At 42.1% G+C, this 20,776-nt stretch overlaps 1 protein-coding gene across 1 annotated transcript in view; it reads right to left on the bottom strand.

The window, feature by feature from the left end:
• ENTPD6 (ectonucleoside triphosphate diphosphohydrolase 6) overlaps positions 1-20,776 on the bottom strand; it is a 62,689-nt gene that overhangs the window by 7,825 nt on the left and 34,088 nt on the right. The window contains exons 5-11 of the mRNA XM_077486192.1: positions 11,191-11,266; positions 11,017-11,052; positions 6,775-6,863; positions 4,462-4,541; positions 3,253-3,317; positions 1,219-1,320; positions 743-883 (exon numbers count right to left, since the gene is read on the bottom strand). Of these exons, the coding sequence (XP_077342318.1) occupies positions 743-883; positions 1,219-1,320; positions 3,253-3,317; positions 4,462-4,541; positions 6,775-6,863; positions 11,017-11,052; positions 11,191-11,266 (589 nt within the window). The remainder of the gene's footprint in view (positions 1-742; positions 884-1,218; positions 1,321-3,252; positions 3,318-4,461; positions 4,542-6,774; positions 6,864-11,016; positions 11,053-11,190; positions 11,267-20,776) is intronic.

The following is a 20,776-nucleotide window of genomic DNA, read 5'->3' on the forward strand; positions in this document are numbered from 1 at the left end:
TCCCCTTGTGTGCATGCGCCGCTGCAGTAAGCGGCGCATACCGAGGGGAATATCTTCCAAACCGTACAGGTTTAGGAGATATTTTTTTTACCTACAGGTAAGCCTTATTAGAGGCTTTCCTGTTGGTAAAAGTTAAAAAAATGAGTATACAACCACTTTAAAGGGTTAAATTACCTGAACTAACTATCCGATATTCCGCCAGCAAAAGTCCGATTGAGCATACACACGATTGCATTTTCCGACCAAAAGCTCTCATCTGACTTTTACTGACGTAATTTCCGATCATGTGTACGGGGCATTACAGATAGCTAAAAAGATTTTTTTTTTAATAGTTACTTAACTGGGAGGCAGAAATTGCTAAAGGAATCCCTAGAAACACCGGTCTGAAGCTTAATGGCACCATTGACAGATCTAAAACCTATGGAACCATTGTAAGATTTACACTAAGTTAGGAGAAAATGCCATAAAAGCCAGTAGCATCTCTGGGAACAGCTATAAAAAGGCATGGACTGGAAGTTCTCCTGAATATCTTCATAAACTGACAACTAGATGGCTGAAGTTCTGCAGTGCTGTGATGGAGGATTCTTTTTTATGAATGTAATATTTAATAAGTAGGATAGTTGAAAGAAATCAAAAGGTTATAACACAGTCAGTGTATACAGACTATAAATTGTGATCAATTTAATGTTGCCTTGGTGAATAATGCCTACTTGTAACGCTAGTGATGAATACTTGTACTTACCTATCAAATGTGTATCTTCAGCACGATCAAAATAATATGAAAAGGAATAAAAGAAGAGAACAGCCACTTCCGTAGCACGATTCACTTTGCCCTTAAGCATTTCCCCTACTCTTCTATAGCACGATTCATATACAGAAGTCACTGCAGAAAAAAAAAAAAAAAACACAATCATGGTATAGTGAAAGTACCTTTAACTTGTAATAAGATAAATATTAGAGAGATTTCCCCAACATGCACTGCAGTAATGAAAGCTTCAATACGCACCGTGCCCCCCCCTCGCCCCACCTGGAGAGTACAAAGTATCCCCCTGTCAGCACTCTGTGTTGATGGGGGAATAATATTAATTACTTTCCTGCAACCCGTTGTTGCAGGAAAGAATGTTACACCGTCCATGGGCTGCCTTAGTGTGCAAGCATGACAGTAAACTAATAGTCAATATCATACACTTGGAAATAATTAGGTTGGTTCACACTTACCACCCTTCTCTCCTTTCACTTTATAAGTGATTCCAGCATGTCCAAATTCTGTCATATAGCCAGGTGTCACACAGGGAGTCACCAGCTCTTCTCCAGACTGCACTGAGGGACAAAAGGCACAGAGACATGAAATTACACATTTACACTATGGAACTGAAGAAGGTTACAGACATACAATGCACTGATTGATTGATTGATTATGGTAGCAGGTTGGGGCAGACATCAAGTCAGTAAGCCGTTATTTCTGTTCCAAGCTAAAATTTCAGTCTGCCTTTGGTTTCTATATAAATAATGCATTAACTATCACCTCTGTTATAAAGAATTTTTTCTTATTCTTTATAACAAAGGTGTCAAACTCAATTTCATTGCGGGTCAGATTAGCATTATGGTTGCCTTCAAAGGACCAGTTTCATCTAAAGCTGGCGGCCATACACCTATAGATTATCTGCAGATTTTCTATGGTTAGATGGAAAAAGTGCAACAGATTTCTCCATGTTCGCTAAACTGTGTGGATGGAGGAATCTCCCACTTTTTCCATCTAACCATAGAAAATCTGCAGATAATCTATAGGTGTATGGCCAGCTTTAGATTATATAAAAAAAAAAAATTGAGGGATTTTATCTCAGGAGAACAGGTGCAGGAACTCAGCAACACCCCAAACTGAACCGCATCGAAAGATGGGTGTGAGAGGATCTTAAAGGGGTGCGCTATTTACAGAGTGCAGGGTTGGCTTCTGTGTTTACAAGCAACAGTGGTGAGCAAGAAGCAAAGGGCAAAAGTTGGGGGTGGAAAAAAAAAATACACGAATTTAAATAAAATAAAAAAGCCCTGGGCACGAGAGGCCACATGAAATGGCCAGGCGGGACAGATTTGGCCTGCAGACCTTGCGTTTGACACACGCGCTTTATAATACTAGTTGATCTTATCAGTTCACACATCTACTTTTTAGCTTTGGTTTTGGGATTGAAACAGTCTTTACTCAAGAAAATGACAGTTCCCCTTCACACTGTTTGCCCTCTCTAGTCAATTAGATATTCATGAATGACCCATTCACTTAAATAATTATGAAACAATGAGAAAAAGTCCTATCTATCTGCGAAGAGCTGAGGCAGTGCATGTGCACGGCTAGCTTGGCCCTTTTCCTAGCCTTAATTTGGCTTTCATGAGCAATGCCGACTTGGAAACTGGCACGTGCCACTTCCAGCAACAATGCAAGATCTGCTGAGTCTCCAGACCACTGGCAACACAACGTTGGATAATACTGAGGACCTAAAACAGTAAGGTATTTGGTGATTTTTGTTATTTGGAACATTGGAGTCTGTAAAACATTGTTACAGTATAAAAGTTTCATTAGCCTGTTTGCAGAGGATAACCTTTATAACCAGCTGTGCATGAGCAAGTCAGCGTGCATTCCTGATTATGACTAAGCAAATTCCAATTATTGAAACACGTTAATCTCTGCCAGGTCATTGATGTCATGACGTCTACGATGTTGTCTTATGATTTTTATCTTCCTTAAAGTCTTCACTTTTGCTTCAAACCTGTGAGTGCGGTCAAACCTTTTCCTGTTCCAGTGGCTCCTATCCAGATTAGACCTGCTCCGTGAGGTTAAAGCGTGGGATTGCTCTCACTTGGAGCAGCTTGGCTTTGCTTTCTACCAGTGTGCATTCCTGACACAATCCGGCTGTACCAAAATGACCGACTCCACTATGCATATCATCCCCGGCTGACGAAATCAAGAGAATAAGAACCCAGCACCAAGAGGAAAGCTGACTGTTACTAGGATGTAACCTTTTCATTTCTGGAAGTTTCGTTTATTGGGGAGTTTAGTTCTGCTTCAAGATATCTGCGCCATACCCATCTTCAGATGAGCAGGACTGTCACCAAAGTGGTAGTGGTGCAATACAAAGAATAACCTAAAACATGAAGCCAAGCGTGACCAATACTTGAGACCTGACCTCATTAAGCAAACTGGCGCAGGTTATAGTCTGAGTTTGCAATTCCCAAGACCTTATAGAAAGATCTAATACTTACATGGTATTCCTTCTTTTCCTCCCATGATTTCCAGTCTGGCCGACATCAAGCCAAGTCCCAAGTAGCTGTGTAATATGTATAAATGGAAACGTTACTTTCCAATCTGCAATTCACATTACTAATTCTCAAGTGATCCAAGTAATCCAATTACATTTCTAGATGTACTTAATCATTTATAAAAGGGGTGTGTTTGCTGTATATTTAAAATCATAAATCAAAATTTTTTGCCATTTTGTTTTCAGAATTGATGGATCTTACATTTTGACTATGAACATAAAAGTTTCCATTATCATGCTATTACTTTGTCTTTGGTCCTGCTTAGGATTGGGAGCCTTCAATACAAAAAAAAAAAAAAAACACACACACACACACACACACACACACACACACACACACACACGAGGCTGCGACAACCCAGAAAAAAGTAAAAACTAAAAGAACGTTTGGCTAGAGCAGACTTGAAAAACCAAACTTTTTTTTTTTTTTAAAGTCAGCAGCTACAAATACTGTAAGATCACAGCTGCTGACTTTTAATATAAGGACGCTTGCTTGTCCAGGGAGCCTGCGAAGTCACACCCCAAGCCAATCCATTCATCGGGTTTGGGTGCAAACGCCGGCATTGCAAGTAAGGGAATCCTTCACAGCCAGTTTCCTGGTGCACAGCGTTCCCTGAATGGGACCTTTGTGTGTCCCAGAAGACAGTGGAAGGGGGGCCGGATGCAACCGCGGAAGTCACTTACCTCGCCGCGGCGGCATATGAAGGAAGTCCCTAAGAAAAAAAAAAAGGTACCGAAAAGAAATAAAAATATCCAAAAATGAGGGGGTGGTCAATTGTTTGAAACAGAGATGTCTTTTTGCTTGGAACTCTGCTTTAACCAATTTCAGCACACATAAAATTAGCTGAGAACTACAGACAGCACATGGACCCAATTATGACACCCAAAAAAAAACAAGCGTCATACTCCAATGAATTCAGAACTGGGTGGAGTAATTGCATCCACTGATATCAACGTGTGGGTTGCTTAATCCAATTATATATGACCATATGTAATATGTTATAGAATATAAAACCTGTTTCTCTTGACCATAACAGACAATCAAATGATCTTTTAATGCTGTAATCTGCATTAGAAAAAAATAGGAAACTAGTTATACTTTTCTTTACATTATTCTAAATGATCTTTCTTAAAGATGTTGATCATAACTCACCTGTGTGAATAGAGGTGATATGTGCGGTTAAACAACTGAAAGTTAGTGATAAATCCTGGTGGTGCATTAGGGAAAGTCATCTGTTTAAAAAAAGGATCAAGAAGATGTAAAAAAAAAAAAAAAAAACATTTTAAAAACACCATCTAGACAGGTACACAAATCAAAACGGCGGGGAGAATAAAATAAACACAAAAATAAGAATAAACAAACAAACACAGACTATGGTGTTTTTTGTAGCTTTGTTCATCCAACTGAAAGCCTGGCTGTTTGATAATGGATAAGCTACTGCTGTGACAACAACATACTTTTCAGCATAGGAGAAAATGGAATGCTTACAGTAAAATGAAAAAAAACTGCAGCTCCACATGCTAGCTAGGTAAGTGGATGGGGAGACGCCCCAACTATGATCCGAAAAAATTTTTATCTTGCAGTTGTGGCAAGTTCCCACAAGCCAAAACTGCCAGTCACCAGTTAAAAAAAAAAAAAAAAAAAAAAAAAAGTACCCACAACAAGCATCCAGTGGCAGCTGTAACGCTACCGGAACACCTTCAAATCTCCTTTTGTTGCGCTGTGCAAAAACGATCCACTGCATCTTGGAAGCCGATTCACTAGTGTGAAAAGTGCCTTTGAGTAACGCACATACCTGTAAATAGACAAAATACTCCACTCATCCTCCCACCTATGCTAGTGTTACAAATAACTGGTCCTCCAAAGACTGCTGGCAAACCGACAGTTTTGGTCATTCTCCTAGATCCCCCACTGCAGGAGAGAGTAATAACGTGGAGGTCAGTGGGAGGAACCAGTAAGAGCTATGGGGGATCCAGAAGATAAACACCCCAGAAAGTCTCAGTTTCCCAATGAACTTTGAGAGACCAGTTCTCTGCAACGGAGTAAAGCTGATGGGCGCAGCTATTAATGGAGAGAAGTATTCAATCTCCTATTAAAAAAAAGGAATCCACTTTGCTGAAAAAAGTTTAACCATTAGACAGGATCTCTACCATGTAAAATTGTATTATTTACCATCCACCATACATTCTATTTAAGCCTTGTCATTCCAAAGAAAAAATAAATAAATTCACATTGTACAAACTGCACTATGAAAAGAAATCCTGGCAATCCACATATGTGGGACTCCTTTTGTGATGCCAGTATGCAGCAAAGCTTGGCCTCTCAAAGGAGGAACAGATGGCGCAGAAAAAAAAAGCACATTTTACACAGTTTTTCTCCTTCTGCTATCTGGTAGCAGAGAACTGGCTTATTTTAAAGCATATACCCCTAGATAAATATTTGTAAGGAGCAAAATGCAATAAAGGGTTATATTGGGCCAGAGTTTGGTCTCTCAGTAAAACGTACTAGTGCAAGGATATGGCGTGAAGGTTCATCTTTTAGTAAAGTATTAGTAAGACATCTGCTTGTCTACTGCAAGCTTCTGCACAGCCGGGGAGATGCCCTGGAACCACACTAGTGCCAAACTACATCAAAGTGCATCTAAAAACAAGATTTTAAAATATTGATTTACCAAGTCCTTAAATGTAGTGGCTGCGTTTGTTTTCTTTTTTCAATCATTTTTCATTTATGGTCACCTGACAATTCTGCAAATAGCACATTTTCTATCTCTGGGTGGCTACAGTCAGTCCTTCACTGTATCTAAGAGGAGAGCCATGGTTAGTACCCAGGCTGGACTTTAAACATAAAACAAAAGCAGAGAGCGCAGCTTCAATTATAGTATAAGAAACTTTGTTCAATATAAAAACAGCCAAATAGGCACTCACATGGTGAAGTAGTAACACAAGCCTATCAGCCACATCATTCCAGGAAGCCTGTCTTCATCTAGATCTTACACACTGCACAGCCGTTTATGCTAAAGGAAAGTCAGACTGCAGTGGGACACAGGAGCCCCTGAGTACACTCCGAGCAGGCAGAAAACAGCTGGGGAATCCCATGGCAAACATCATGGACTAGAAGAGTGAATGGGCATGGCAGGGAGGTTTGAGAAAGAAGCCATGGGCTTTGAAACACGTTACCTTTCCCCCCGCCATGTCTATTCACTCCTCCAGTCCATGATGTTTCTCTTGGAATTCCCCAGCTGTTTTCCATCAGCTCCGAGTGTGCTCAGGGGCTTCCTTCTACCATCGTGCGAGTGCCCATTTGGTCGTTTTTTAATCGAGTTTAGTTCCTTATATTACATTTAAATCAGCGCTCTCCGCTTTTGTTTTATGTGTTGTCATTTGGAGGTTCTCCCAGTGCTCTCAGAGGAGCTGCGGTGAAGGTGTTTAATGAAGGAAGTCAGTTTAACCTTGAACTAAGTAATACCTTATCATATGGATAGAAGGTGATTTGCGTCGATCCGCCACCGAGATCCAGCATTCCAGACAGTTTAGCAGATGGATTTGTTAAACTTCCTGTTAACACAGCAACGTCACACAGAGTTAATATAAGAAGCACATGACAGCAGCCCTTTCTACACAGTAAGTAACTAGACTGGAACATTAGCTCAATAACGTCAAAAGATTTCAATTGAAAGTCTAAGGCTTTCTGGGAAATTGGAAATATTTTTGGAAGGTTACACTAATCTACAGACTTCTTGTTAGGCTAGCTATACATAGTAGAGCTGGCCATAGACAAATCGAAATTCAGACGGTTGAGCAGGGACTGACCAAATTTCGATCAGTGTGTGGTCATCCCTTATCCATGATCAACTTTTTATTAGCTGTAGCCAACTGGAACTAGATGGAGTGAAATTCGACCAATTCAGCAGGGACTGAATCAGTGGGTGTCATCCCCGTTTTGACAGTGTCAGAAGGCGATTGTTAAATCAACTTCACCCCAAAAGGACAAATTGGAACACTTGGCGATCAGCGGCTGCAGCTGATGATCAGTGTATTACGACAGTGCTGGATCCCGCTGTCCCAGTGGGCGGTGGTGGGAGGAAGCCGATTACTCCATCCACTTTTTTTTTGTTTACTCAGCCCAAGATTTCTACACTGCATAAGAAATGCACATGACATCCCTCTGGATGTCAGAATACTCACAGTGACTGCATACGATTGGCTGCTCACACTGCTTGGCTACAAATTTTCCTTGCTCCGGGTGTTGCCCACAGGGCAACCCATGACTTAAATTTCAGCGAATTCTGCTGAAATATGCCAACATTAGCGCCATGTATGGCCAGCATACTGTCCTAATCTGCATAATAAAAAAGCACTATGGAATATATGTGCACATTTCGCGTCACTAACAAAAAAAATAAATAAAATAAAAATAAAATCACTTCACTGAAGCTAGAGAATTGGATTAATCTAGTTACTATGGGTTGAGGTACCTTGCTCATTTCACAGCACTGCCATCCTAAATTCTAATTGCCATATTAATCCTCTGCCTTAAAAATCCTTGAGTCATAGGAATAATCATGAACGTTAGAAAAGTCAGAAGTAATCTCTAAAACTGGACAATGTAAAATCTGGTGCAGTGCTGCATAGAAACCAATCAAAGGCATCAATCTTTGCAATGCAGCCTTGGATGTTCTCTTATTGCTAGTATACAATCCAACATTCAAATGAAGAGATGGCCGCAGGTTACGTCACATGAGGAGGGTCTAGGAGGGCTTTGCCTATGCATATATCCATAACAGTCTACTCTGCTTCATGAGTGATCCCATCCAGTTGGATTATATACCAGCAAAAAAAAGAGAACATCCCAGGCTGCATCGCAAAGATTGATACCCTTTATGGGCTTGTATGATTGACTCATCTGTTAATTCAGGGGTCCATGGTTTGAGGAGATGTACCCACTGAGAGATGTCCTTGATGCACAGCTTAACACCATTGGAAGCCTGTGTCTCCTGTTTCTAGGAATGTCTTTCTACAGTGCCTTGCAAAAGTATTCTCCCCCTTGGCATTTTTCGTCTTTTGTTGCCTCACAATATTCAATTAACATGGATTTTTTGAGGATTTGCATAATTTAATTTACAGAATTTTCCCACAACTTTGTAGATTTTTTATTTTTATTTTTTTATTGTGACGCAAACAACAAATAGGACAAAATAACAGAAAAAGTCAATGTGCATAACTATTCACCCCCCTAAAGTCAATACTTTGCAGAGCCACCTTTTGTGGCTATCACAGCTCCAAGTCACTTTGGATAAGTCTCTATGAGCTTGGCACATCTTACCACTGGGTTTTTTTTCCCATTCCTCCTTACAAAACTGCTCCAGCTCCTTCAAGTTGGATGGTTTGCGCTCGTGAACAGCAATATTTAAGTCTGACCACAGCTTTTCTATTGGATTGAGGTCTGGGCTTTGACTAAGCCATTCCATAACATTTACACATTTTCCCTTAAACCACACCAGTGTTTTAGCAGTGTGTTTGGGGTCATTGTCCTGCTGGAAGATGAACCTCTGTCCTAGCCTCAAATCACACACAGAGTGGTACAGGTTTTTCTCAAGAATATCCTGTATTTAGCACCATTCACCTTTACCTCAACTTTGACCAGTTTCCCAGTTCCGACTGCTGAAAAACATCCCCACAGAAAAACTTTGAACTAAAAGGCTGTAATGTAATGTTAACAACTAAAAAGCCAAGGGGGGTGAATACTTTTGCAAGGCACTGTATATGAGTTTTATTTCATAGCGCTGCACTATTGTATTATATGTTTATCTCTAGGGTTTTGTAACATTGGCCTTAAGTGTACAGCTGCTATTAGTATCAGGAACTGTTTTGCGCTGATTATATTTCCTGTTGTGTCATGGAAATCAATAAGCTTCCAGGTTTTATTGCTAAAGCTTAATTGAACAAACTGCAGTTACAAGCTGATTGGTTACCATACACACGGCTGCACCAGATTCTTGGTGCTTCATTTTTAGTAAATCAACCAAGTTCTGACATCTCTAATTCAGAATAAGATCCAGGCAGCTAGCATTTGGAGAAAAATGGTCTGCAAGTTTACTTAGAAGTTTGCTTAGAAGTGAACTATAGTTCAGGAGTTACCACTTTGATCTGCAACACTCTGGTCAACTAATGTAATGGGTGGCCTCACTAAGCCGCCAAGTAGAAATGAGGTGTGTAAGGGGCAAGGCCTAAGCCTTGGATTTCCTTTCCTAAACAAGTTCACCTTTGTTAAAAAAAAAAAAAAAAAATATATATATATATATATATATATATATATATATATATATATATATATATATATATATATATATATATATATATATATATATATATATATATATATATATATATATATATATATATATATATATATATATATATATATATATATATATATAATAATAATAATAATAATAATAATAATTCCCCGATGCCAGTCCCTAGTCCTCTAAATCTATGCCAACCCAACTTATCTACTCCAATGACTGTGGCATGCCCAGCTGGTGAAAACATAGTGCTGGGCTATCTGCACACTAACATCCTACATTCCACTGGGGAAGACAAGGAAAGAGGTGCCTCCAAGTGTAGAAGTTTCTTAAAAACTCTAATAGTACATTAGACTAGCAACTCACATTTAAGTGGTAAGTAAAACCGCATGGGATCCCAGCAAAAGGCAAGTTCAGGTGGTGGCGATCCTGCTTCCTTGATCCCTCCCGAATGAGCGCTGTCTGCATTGGAAACCACCGCTGATGTAGAAAAGCCAGCTGCAGTGGGGAGACTCAAAGCGAGGCGTGAGGCGCGATAGGTAGGATGGCAAGAGAGGATGACGTCACGCGCTATGCGATGAATTTCATGAGCATGCATGCTACTGGTATTACAGCAAGCCGCGCTCCTTTTTCAAGCAGACTACATTGGAGGGACAATACGGGGGCCATTATATAGGAAATATACAAGGGAGGGGAGTATTACTCAGGGTGTGGGCTGAACAAAATCTAATAAGGAACTGCAGTCCAGAAAATAATTAAAACACACAGGACTGCAGTTCCTTATTAGATTTTGTTCAGCCCACACCCTGAGGACCGAGGAAGCAGGATCATCATCACCTGGACTTATCCTTGCTGGGACCCATGTGCTTTTACTTACCACTTAAAATGTGAGTTGCCAAGCTAATGTACTATTAAAGTTTTTAAGAAATGTCTACACTTAGAGGCGGCTCTTTCCTCGTCTTTTGCAGTGTTTTTGGAACCTGGTTTCTGTTCCTATGTGATGGCAGCCCTGAGTGCGCTGGACTTTTTATTCCCCACATGTCACTAATTATTTACATGGACTAATATAGACTGTGTATCCCATAACAGACTTAAGTGCATCTGGGATATTGATGGTTCTAAGCTTTTGTGACTTTACTTTTCCACTGGGGGAATGTAGGGCTCCCTAAAAATTAAGATGTGCAGACAGAGGTTTCCAGGTATGGGGAAGTAGCTGACCTCCCCTATGTGACAGTGCTTGGGAGTGAGCAATGTCATCCACTATGGAAACGCCCACAATTAACAGTATTTAGGAGTATATGTCTGCATCGGGAAGGTGGCAAGGGAGCGTAGATTTCGGAGTATACTTTGCTGGGGGGGGGGCTTGGAAAAAGAACCCTTCTAATGTAACTGACCACACATACCTGTTAAAAAGTTTACTGTAATCCAAGCAAAAATGCCTAAACAGAAAGAAAAAAATATTTCATCAAGAGATTGGTCAAGTCAGAGACCTAAACTGTAAAAATGTAACATGCATCACTAAACAAAACAATTCATTCATCCAAATTTGACAGTTGTACACAAATGTAACCATTTACCTTCATCAGTGCCATTCATGATTGAAACACTGTCTTTTCCAACTAGGAAAGGAGATGAACTAAAGATATCTCTTACCTAAGTGGGGGAAAAAAAAAAAAAAAGAATCAATGAGCATAAATGCCTATCAGTACTGGTGGCTTAAAATTACACTGTCACAAGGGACATATAGGACTGCCATTGCTGGTCTCCTAAAGAAAATGCTACCTGCCTGCCTGTGTCTGATTTAAAAAGGGACACTAAACTAATTTTATAAAATAAAAGCTATATATCTGAACATAACTAGAATGCACCTTCTATCGCTTGTTTTAGCTCTGAAATGCAAGATTAATTTTCTATCAAACTTTATGTTCTTGAGTGGCTACGTTTGTTCTCCATGTGCCTGTGAACGTACCAACCCTTTCCTGCTGGACGCCGATATGGACTACACATCTACCTTCAGCCACGTTAGGGACAAGTTTCACTTTGGGAACAAGTTATACACTCCACCCATTTTTGGGGTGGAATGCGCAACATGTTCTTACTGCTACAGCCATTCCCCGCCCCACCACCTCTAGTCACAGCAAACTGGGGATCTTCCCTCCCCCCCGAACTTGCTGTCGCAATTCTAAAAAAGTTCTGTGAATGAATGGACTACAAGTACCAACAACCTTTGCGTCTGTTAGCTTGTAGTTCTCAATGAACCACCAGGGTGCTGTAAAACTGACTTCCTGTCAGTGTGAAACGGCTTGCCAGTACGATGTACAAGCAGACAGCTTACATAGATAGTCTGCAGGAGTCCAGTGTTGCACCCCTTATCTGCTGATCATGGATGCAATGCTTTGCAGGCTCCTAGTAAAAAATAATAATAATGAAAAAAAAATGCACTTATTTTACCTGCAAAAAGATGTGAATTTATTATTTATTTTTACAAAAGGTGAGGTGAACTTATCCTTTAAGCTCTATAAAGAATTATAGTAGGCAGAGCATGTGAGCAGAAATAACAGCAGCGCACGCTCTGCACCAGTAGCAATGAGGTGCATCATTGGAGATGCAAGGGAGAAAGGGTCTGGTGTCATCTGTAGAACACCTCATCCCAATATTATGGAACAGAACACAGAAAAGTCACCCTGGTACTTTGAGTGCGATTAATACGGATAGCCATTAAGCATACTAGAAGTAAACAGTCTCAATATTTATTTTAAAAATGTCATACACATAAATAGCATAGATGGGTGTCAAGCTGATAAATATAGTACTAGTAAAAATTGGCATGGACATACAATACACATAAAATGCAATAACACAAGCATCTAACCACTTCAGCCCCGGACCATTTTGCTGGTCAAAGACCAGACCACTTTTTGCGATTCGGCACTGCGTCGATTTAACTGACAATTGTGCGGCCATGCGACGTGGCTCCCAAACAAAATTGACGTCCTTTTTTTCCCTACAAATAGAGCTTTCTTTTGGTGGTATTTGATCACCCCTGCGGTTTTTATTTTTTGCGCTATAAACAAAAATAGAGTGACAATTTTGAAAAAAAAAAAAAGGCATTTTTTACTTTTTGTTATAATAAATATCCCCCAAAAATATATATAAAAAAAACATTTTTTCCCCTCAGTTTAGGCCGATACGTATTCTTCTACATATTTTTGGTAAAAAATAAAATCGCAATAAGCGATTGATTGGTTTGCGCAAAAGTTATAGCGTTTACAAAATAGGGGATAGTTTTACGGCATTTTTATTAATTTTTTTTTTTACTAGTAATGGCGGCGATCAGCGATTTTTATTGTGACTGCGACATTATGGTGGACACATCGGACACTTTTGACACATTTTTGGGACCATTGTCATTTTTACAGCAATCACTGCTATATAAATGCAGTGATTCCTCTGTAAATGAATGAATGAAATACTTGTATAGCGCACAATGCGAACTGAAACGCCTCTAAATGACACTGGCAGTGAAGGGGTTAACCAGTGGTTGGCAGTGTAGGGGTTAAGTGTTCCTAGGGGTGTGTTACTAACTGTTGGGGGCTGGGCTTTCATCTAGTGAACATTGATCTCTGCTCCAATCACATGGAGCAGAGATCAGCGTCACTAGTTGCTAGGCAGAACGGCGAGATGCTATTTACAACGGCATCTCTCCGTTCAGCCGCCCCGTGAGACGATATCGGGTATGCCGATAGAGTCCGCGGGACCCGCGACCGGTCTCACTGGGGTCCCAACCAGCATTGTGCGCTTGCAATGGCAGGGCGGCATTAGAGATTGGACGTACCTGTACGCCAATATGCCATTCTGCCTACGTACATCGGCGTGCGCTGGTCGGGAACCGGCTAATATAACCCTATGTGTTTCACGAGACAAGGCTAGCTTCTTCAGTGGTGGATGCATGTGTAGTTTATCTGAAATTGTAATAAACAAGTATGTGACCCAGTGGTGAAGGCAAGACAAAAAAAGTAAGAGGGGTCCAAGGGTAGAAGACCAGATTACCAAATTCTGGCTTCCCAAAGGACAGCAATGAAAAATATACAGCACGGAAGCTAAGGAGGCAGAACCCACCCTGACCTCAACAGGGGACAACAGAAAGGAAGACACGGCATGAGGTCAGGTTGGGTTCTGCCTCCTCAGCTCCCATGCTGGATATTTTTCGTTGTCGTCCTTTGGGAAGCCAACATTTGGTAATCTGGCCAGGCTGATTGGTAAACATGGGGCCCTCTAACCTTTTGTCTTAACCATCACCACTGGGTCACTTGTTTATCAAGAAGATCGTGCTGGAAATCATTTCCTTCTCTTTAAATGTGTTCAGGGTCAGCATCAAAGCCAAAGCTTCAGCACAACAGCCAGGAACGGCATGCTCAAATGGTAATGGCAGCCTCTATGCATCTTCTTTAGTCATGGCATAAACCTCTTCCATAAAGCAGCAGATCCCCTCCTATGTACATGAAAGCAGTCTTTGTACTGAAATTGTATTGAAAGGTGAGCCCAGGGACCAGCTTTCTAAGCACCCCCTCCATCATTCTATTGCTTTGTATGGTACAGGCTGCATTCTAGAAAATACATGTAACAGTAATTTCCACTCTTCTCAGTACAACAGAAATGCAAGATCCCGTGTGGGGAAATGTTCACAATTAGCATCCGATCCTTACCCCAGCTGTGAAACATGATGGAGGGAGCATAATGGTTTGGGCTGCTTACCTTAAATGCTAAGTTTTTTGTAACATGTTACATCCATATTTAGGGTGTAAACAGTTACTGTGCAGAACCTGCCGGCACCCTCTCTGCGACAGTTTAAAAAAATGGCTGTTCAGGGGTTTGCCCACACACCCATATCATTCCTTCACAGAGATTTGTGAATTAATGAACTACAAGTCTGGCATTACAACCACGGTGGCAAGCAGCACGTAGCTATCAATGAACTACTATAGCGCTCAAGTGTAAAAAAAAAAAAATACAACAAATACAGATACGTGCATTCTTTTCTTTTTTAAGGTCTATCCTTAAAAATCAGGGCAGTTTGTTATTATTTAAAAAGACATTGATTTTATAACTGCCTCAAGAAATATGTTATAGTAGGGTGGGCATCACTAAATGGCGGACCGCGGGCCAAATGCAGCCTGCGTCACTCTCCCATTCGGCCCACTGCGGTTCCGCCATTTAGGAGCCTTTTCTTCCCCTTGCCGTCGCTCTGTAATCCTCACAGAACTGACAGCAGGAGGCAAGGCAGTTCTGGATGGAGAACAGAGCTGCCCAAGGTTAGCAAGCAGGTGATTGGCTGCTAGGATGAAGGGCGGTCCTAGCAACCAATAATCACTGTCAACACCCACCCTCCATCCAGACATGCTGTACCTTCCATGATCTCTGCTCTGTGTAAGGTAAGAAAGTGAGGGGGTGAGGATAAAAGGCTGAAAAGTCATGAGAATGTGTGTCCCAAGGACAGTGATATTTGGGGCTGATGACATTAAAATTTGAGGAGCCAGAGGACCGTGGGGGACTGATGATTGTAATGTGGAAGGGGCTGAGGAGTATAATGTGGGGGGGGGGGCTGAGGACATAAAAGTGGAGGGAGGCGGAGGACTGATGTGGGGAGCAATGAGGACTGTAATGTGGGAAGAGGGGTTCCAGGGAACTGAGGACAGTAATGTGGGGGATAATGTAAATAGGGGCAGAGGACAGTACTGTCAGGGGGTTTATGTCAAAGAGGTGTGAGAACAATACTGTGAAAGGGCTGGAGGGGGATGATGTAAAGGGGGACCTGAGGACACCTTGATGTTAAGGGGAGGGGACTGTGATGTTTGTTTGTTTGTTTTAAGTATTTGTTTATTGAGTTTTCTCATAAAAAAAATGTTAACATACTCTTTTCAAAAGGGTACATCAGGAATACAATTGAGTGTTATATAACTTCTGGCCCAACATAGCCAACATAATAACATATCAGAATCAACACCTCCAATTCCCAAACGGGGGGGGAAGTGTCACATAGTGGTTCACAATATTGCTTTCTAGGGACCGCGTAGGACCCCTTGCATCAACAGTATGGTTCCATTAAAGGAGGAGAACTGTTAAACACGTTACCAAAATTTGTCTCTCATACTGACACACACACACACACACACACACACACACACACACACCCTGCTACCCCACCCCAGCTGATCTGATCCCATGATAGGTACAAATTTAGGGTTACACGAGTCCGCTACCCACTACTGTTGGGATAGCGGAGTGTTTCTCCAAAAGGAATCAGCAATATCCAGCCATGGCTGCCAGATCTTGAAGAACTTTTTAGGTCAGGCTCTGCCATGGTAAATGAGCTTGAAAATGGGCAATACTTTATTCATCGTGCGGTAAAAGGTTTGTATATGCGGAGCCATAGCGTTTTTTCCATTGTATCAGAATTTCCAGGCACGGAATAACAATATACGTACAAGAGTACGAGCATGTGTCCTGTGGATAAAGCCATTTAACACATTGAGTAGACCAACTTCAGGAGTATGAGGTTCAGGTAAATGTAAAGTGTTATCAAAAAAAGAAAATAGGTCCTTCCAATATATTGACAAGGTAGGGCAAGACCAAAACATGTGTAAGTACTCAGCTTCCTTATGCCCAAATCTGGGACAGGAGGATGCAGAGTCAAAGCCCATGCGGGCCAATGCAGCTGGTGTATATATTTGAACTGTGTATAGCGATCATTAGAACTTATAAGGTCCTGGAAGCAGATTTCAGAGGCCTCTTCCCACTCCTCCTCGGACAGCCCAGGAATCAGAACCTCCCATTTTCGTTGTGCCAGCTGGAAGGAATTGACCCCAAACTGAAAAGTGAACACACCGTCGTAACCAGTTTCTCAATATCTGGATAGGACAACAGCACCTCCAAAAGTTGATTCTGAGAGTCCCTGGATCACACCGGCAAACTGTGCCCGGATGGCATGACGTAAAAGATATTTGAAAAATAATTTATTAGTCACTCCACACCTAGCCTTCAACTCAAAGGAAGCAAAAGATATTGTGAGAGATATGGGTGACCCCTAGTTGTGTCTGCCACAGGGAGTCCAGATGGTTCAGGAGCTCTGAGAAATTGGGATTTTGCAACAGGGGAGCGTTAGGAGATACCCCTTCTGAATTTGTCAACGCTCTAGTACCCTCATGCCATGCAAGCCAGCTAACCTCTATCAGAGAGCAGCGTTTAGATATCAACCTGTGTAGTGTCATCTACAGCTGAGGCCCTAGAACCATAGACTGCAGTCAGCAGAGTGGTGGAGGGAGATGAAGAGGTCTCCAGGAACAATTCATAGATGTACGCAAGTTGTGATGCCAAAAAAATAGTGCCTTCGATTTGGACAAGCCAATCCGCCATGGGCTTTAGCAGCTTGGAGAGACGCTTTTGCAATACGTGGACGTGCCCCCTGCCAGAGGAAGGTGGACAAAATTGAGTCTAATTTAAAAAAAAAAAAAAAAAAAAAAACACGGAGATGCACAAAAAATAAATAAAATAAAAAAATGTATTTATAATTATATATATATATATATATATATATATATATATATATATATATATATATGTATATTATTTTAAAAATGTTCACACAGCCCACCAGATTAAGAGGCAAGGAAGTCCAGGTGCGGAGCCTAGTCACAATGTGTTATAATTGGAGTTAGGTTAAGGCCCCCTTTCACACTGTCGGACCGGTCAGGTCCACCTGTCAGTTTTGTCGGCGGACCTGAACGGGCGCTCCATGTTAGTCTATGAAGTGACGGATGTCAGCGGTGACATGTCCGCTGACATCCGACCCGGTCCGATCTGCTAAAATCAGATGGATGGCTCTATGTTAACATCCGTCCCAGGTGGATCGGACCAGATTGGGTGAGAGCTGATGAAAACAGACATGCTGTTTGTCTGCTTTTGTCTGATCTCTCCATAGCAAGCAGCGGCACTCAACAAGCCCCTCCCCACGCAGTAAGCAGAGAAGGACCTGTCATCCGCCGGCTCAGCAGACAGAGAGATCTCCTGCTGAGCTGGTGGACTCCGGCGGACTCCGTGGCAGCGGATCCACCTGGTGTGAACAAGGCCTAAGGGATTCATAAGTAGACAGATCTGCAATTATTTGGCTCCCAAGATACTTAAATGTGGGCTGAATAACCAGTTGAAAGCGAGTTAGATGTGTAGTCGAGGTTAGGGCCAATCGGAAACGCAACAGATATTTCCTAACCGACCCGTAGCCTAGAGACCTTCCCAAACTCCTCCAGGACCCCCATTAATGACACAAAGAACTGCTCTGAGCCATCTAGGTAAATTAATGCATCAGCATAGAGAGAGATCTTTTCCATTTGCTCACCATAACATATGCCACCTACCAACGCCGACTGTTGCACTGCCAGAGCAAGAGGCTCTATGGCCAGTGCAAACGGAAGCGGCGAGAGTGGGCAGCCCTGTCTCGTACCCCTCCGTAAAGAAAAAAAAAACATCAGCTGTGTCCTTGTTGGTGCATACCCTGGCCCTAGGTTTAGTGTAGAGCAGGCAAAACCAATTGATGTAGTGAAGGCTAAAACCTATCCGATGCATGGTTTCCCAAAGGAAAGAAGCCTTCAGCATATCAAAGGATAACACCAGTCTGCTTTTTTGGTCATTGGCCGCCCTGTGAACAAGTAGATAAAGACACCAAATGTTATATGTACTCTTACCAGGCATGAACACCATTTGGTCCTGATGGACATGGTGAACAATAAATGTCTGTAGTCTGATAGATAGGAGTTTGGCCAGCACTTTAACATCAATATTCAATAATGGGTTTGAACTATAGGACCTGCATAATATTTTGTCTGTCAGGTTTGGGGAGTACAATGATCAAAGCTTCGCAGAGGAGGGAAGCTCCCCTTCCTCCAAAGCAGCTTCAAACAGAGAATGTAGTTTTTTTGCAAGGTCTTCCACATAGTGCTTGTACCACTCGGCGAGTAGACAGTCTAACCCTGGAGTCTTGTTTGGAGGGAGAGAATATATGGCCTCTAATTTCTTCAGTCGTCAGGGGTTTATCCAAAATGTCTGTGGGAGTCCTCCAATTTGGGAAATTGTATGGATTCAAAGAAGTCTGCCAACTCAATCTCAGCAGGAGGCACCGGAGCAGAGTATAGGTGTTCATAATCCATCATGAAGTCCAATTTGTGATATAGACCTATCAGTGTATGCTATACGAGAAAGATATGCCAGCAATTTGCCATTCTTTCCACAGTGTTCATGTAATCTAGCTGACAAATATAGTTGTTGTTTTTGGGTGGTAAGATCACGGGCTTTATGTGCCCCCACCAATACCCCATTGGAATCTGGAGTCGGAAGTGTGGTATATTGGGCCCTAGCTGCTTCTAAGGAGGACTCCAAAGTACAAAGGGTAGCCTGGGTGGATTTTCTTATATTTGGCGATACTGGAGATGCAAGAGCCCCGCATAGTCACCTTAAAGTCATTCCAAGTGGGGCCCATAGGTGAGGACCCTGCATTGTCCCTCCAGTAATGGGATATATCCTGGTGTATGGGGTAATGCAGATCAGGAGTGGTTATCCAGAGTGAATTGAGCTTCCACAACTGAAATGAGGGCCTATGCCCCAATAGCAGCTCTATTGAAAAGGCAGAGTGGTCAGATATCATTTGCGCTATATATGAGACATGCGTGAATAGAGAAGGCTAGATCAGATGTCACCAGGGTGTAATCTAACCTGGAAAGAGGTTTGGGATTGACACACCCTAGCCAGGGGATTCCTCTGTCGCCATAGGTCCACATACCCAAAGGAAGCACACCACTGACCAAACAACTTAGATTCGTAATGAAGAAGCTTCAAGCGGTCCAGACTTGGGTCAAGCACCGAGTTAAATATACCATCACTAGCAGTAAAAGGCACCGCATATACTGTACAGAGGACAAAAATATATTGACCCTTTTGGATCCGAAACAACCCTCTCACAGGAGAAGGGTAGTCCTTTGCATATTAAAAATTTACTCACCCCGGGCAAGGACCTTGGACCCCATTAAATGTGCTTTCTGCAGGCATAGGATATGCGGTTTATGTACCTTGAGGAAATCATACAACAAAACCCTTTTAAACTTGGAATTTAACCTCCGCACATTCCAGGAGATGCACATGACCTTAGACATGGTGGAGCAAGAAAAATTATATTAAACCTTAGAATATTAAGGTCTAGAAGCCCCATGGACTGACCGTATACTCCCACCCGGCAATCGGAAGGGGGACGCAAGACAAAAGGGAATCACACACAAACATACAACACACATACCAGCAAACACTCGAGCAATTTGAAAGGAGGGTATTTAAAATAAACACCTCTACCTGAGTTTGACCCTGCCTGGCTCCAAAAAACAAGAAGCAGGCCTAAACCCCAAACAGCCAATAAAGTAAGGGGACCTGGCCTATACATCCGAAGTCAATGAACAAATGTTAGAGCAGTCAGTGATCAAAAATGCAAGTAACCTTAGGAGCATAGTCTCCCTCGTGGAATCTATATCCTCTTGTCAGAGCAAATAATTTTGAGTACCTGTCTCTGCAACGATTCTTGAAGCTGTAAGTGAAAAAAAGTAGGGGTAGGATTCATTACTGAAAGGAGAGCCCAGTTCAGGTGCCAGATGGCTGGTCAGACAAATGACCAGGTTGTCACAGGGATTCAAACCAGGAGAGAGCATTCGCTGGTGTTTGAAAGAAGTGCACCTTACCTTGGTAAACGACCCACAATGTGGCAGGAAATAACATGGAGTACTGAATGGCTTTTCCCTGCAGCAGTTGCTTGACATGTTGGTATTTGGCCCTTGATGCAGGAACGGCAGGGGAGTAATCAGGGAAGAGGGACACCATCGCGTTGTTGATCTTGAGGCTCCCTTTCAGGAGAGTAACGCGTAGGATGGCATCCCTGTCCCGGTAGTTGAGTAGACTGATAACCATGGTGTGGGGAGGGTTGCCTTCAGAGAGCAGTCTGCCAGGAGCTCTATGGGCTCTTTCCAGGACAAAACAGGATAGGCAGTCTTTCCCAAATTCCTGGGTAAACCAGCATTCCAGGAAGGATACCGGGTCAGACACCACCCGACCCGCTGAGGGAGGCCCACCGGT

The sequence above is a fragment of the Lithobates pipiens genome, unplaced genomic scaffold (assembly GCF_037356315.1).
Source record: "Lithobates pipiens isolate NorthernLeopardFrog02 unplaced genomic scaffold, aLitPip1_a1.2 Scaffold_18, whole genome shotgun sequence".
NCBI classification, from domain to species: Eukaryota; Metazoa; Chordata; class Amphibia; order Anura; family Ranidae; genus Lithobates; species Lithobates pipiens.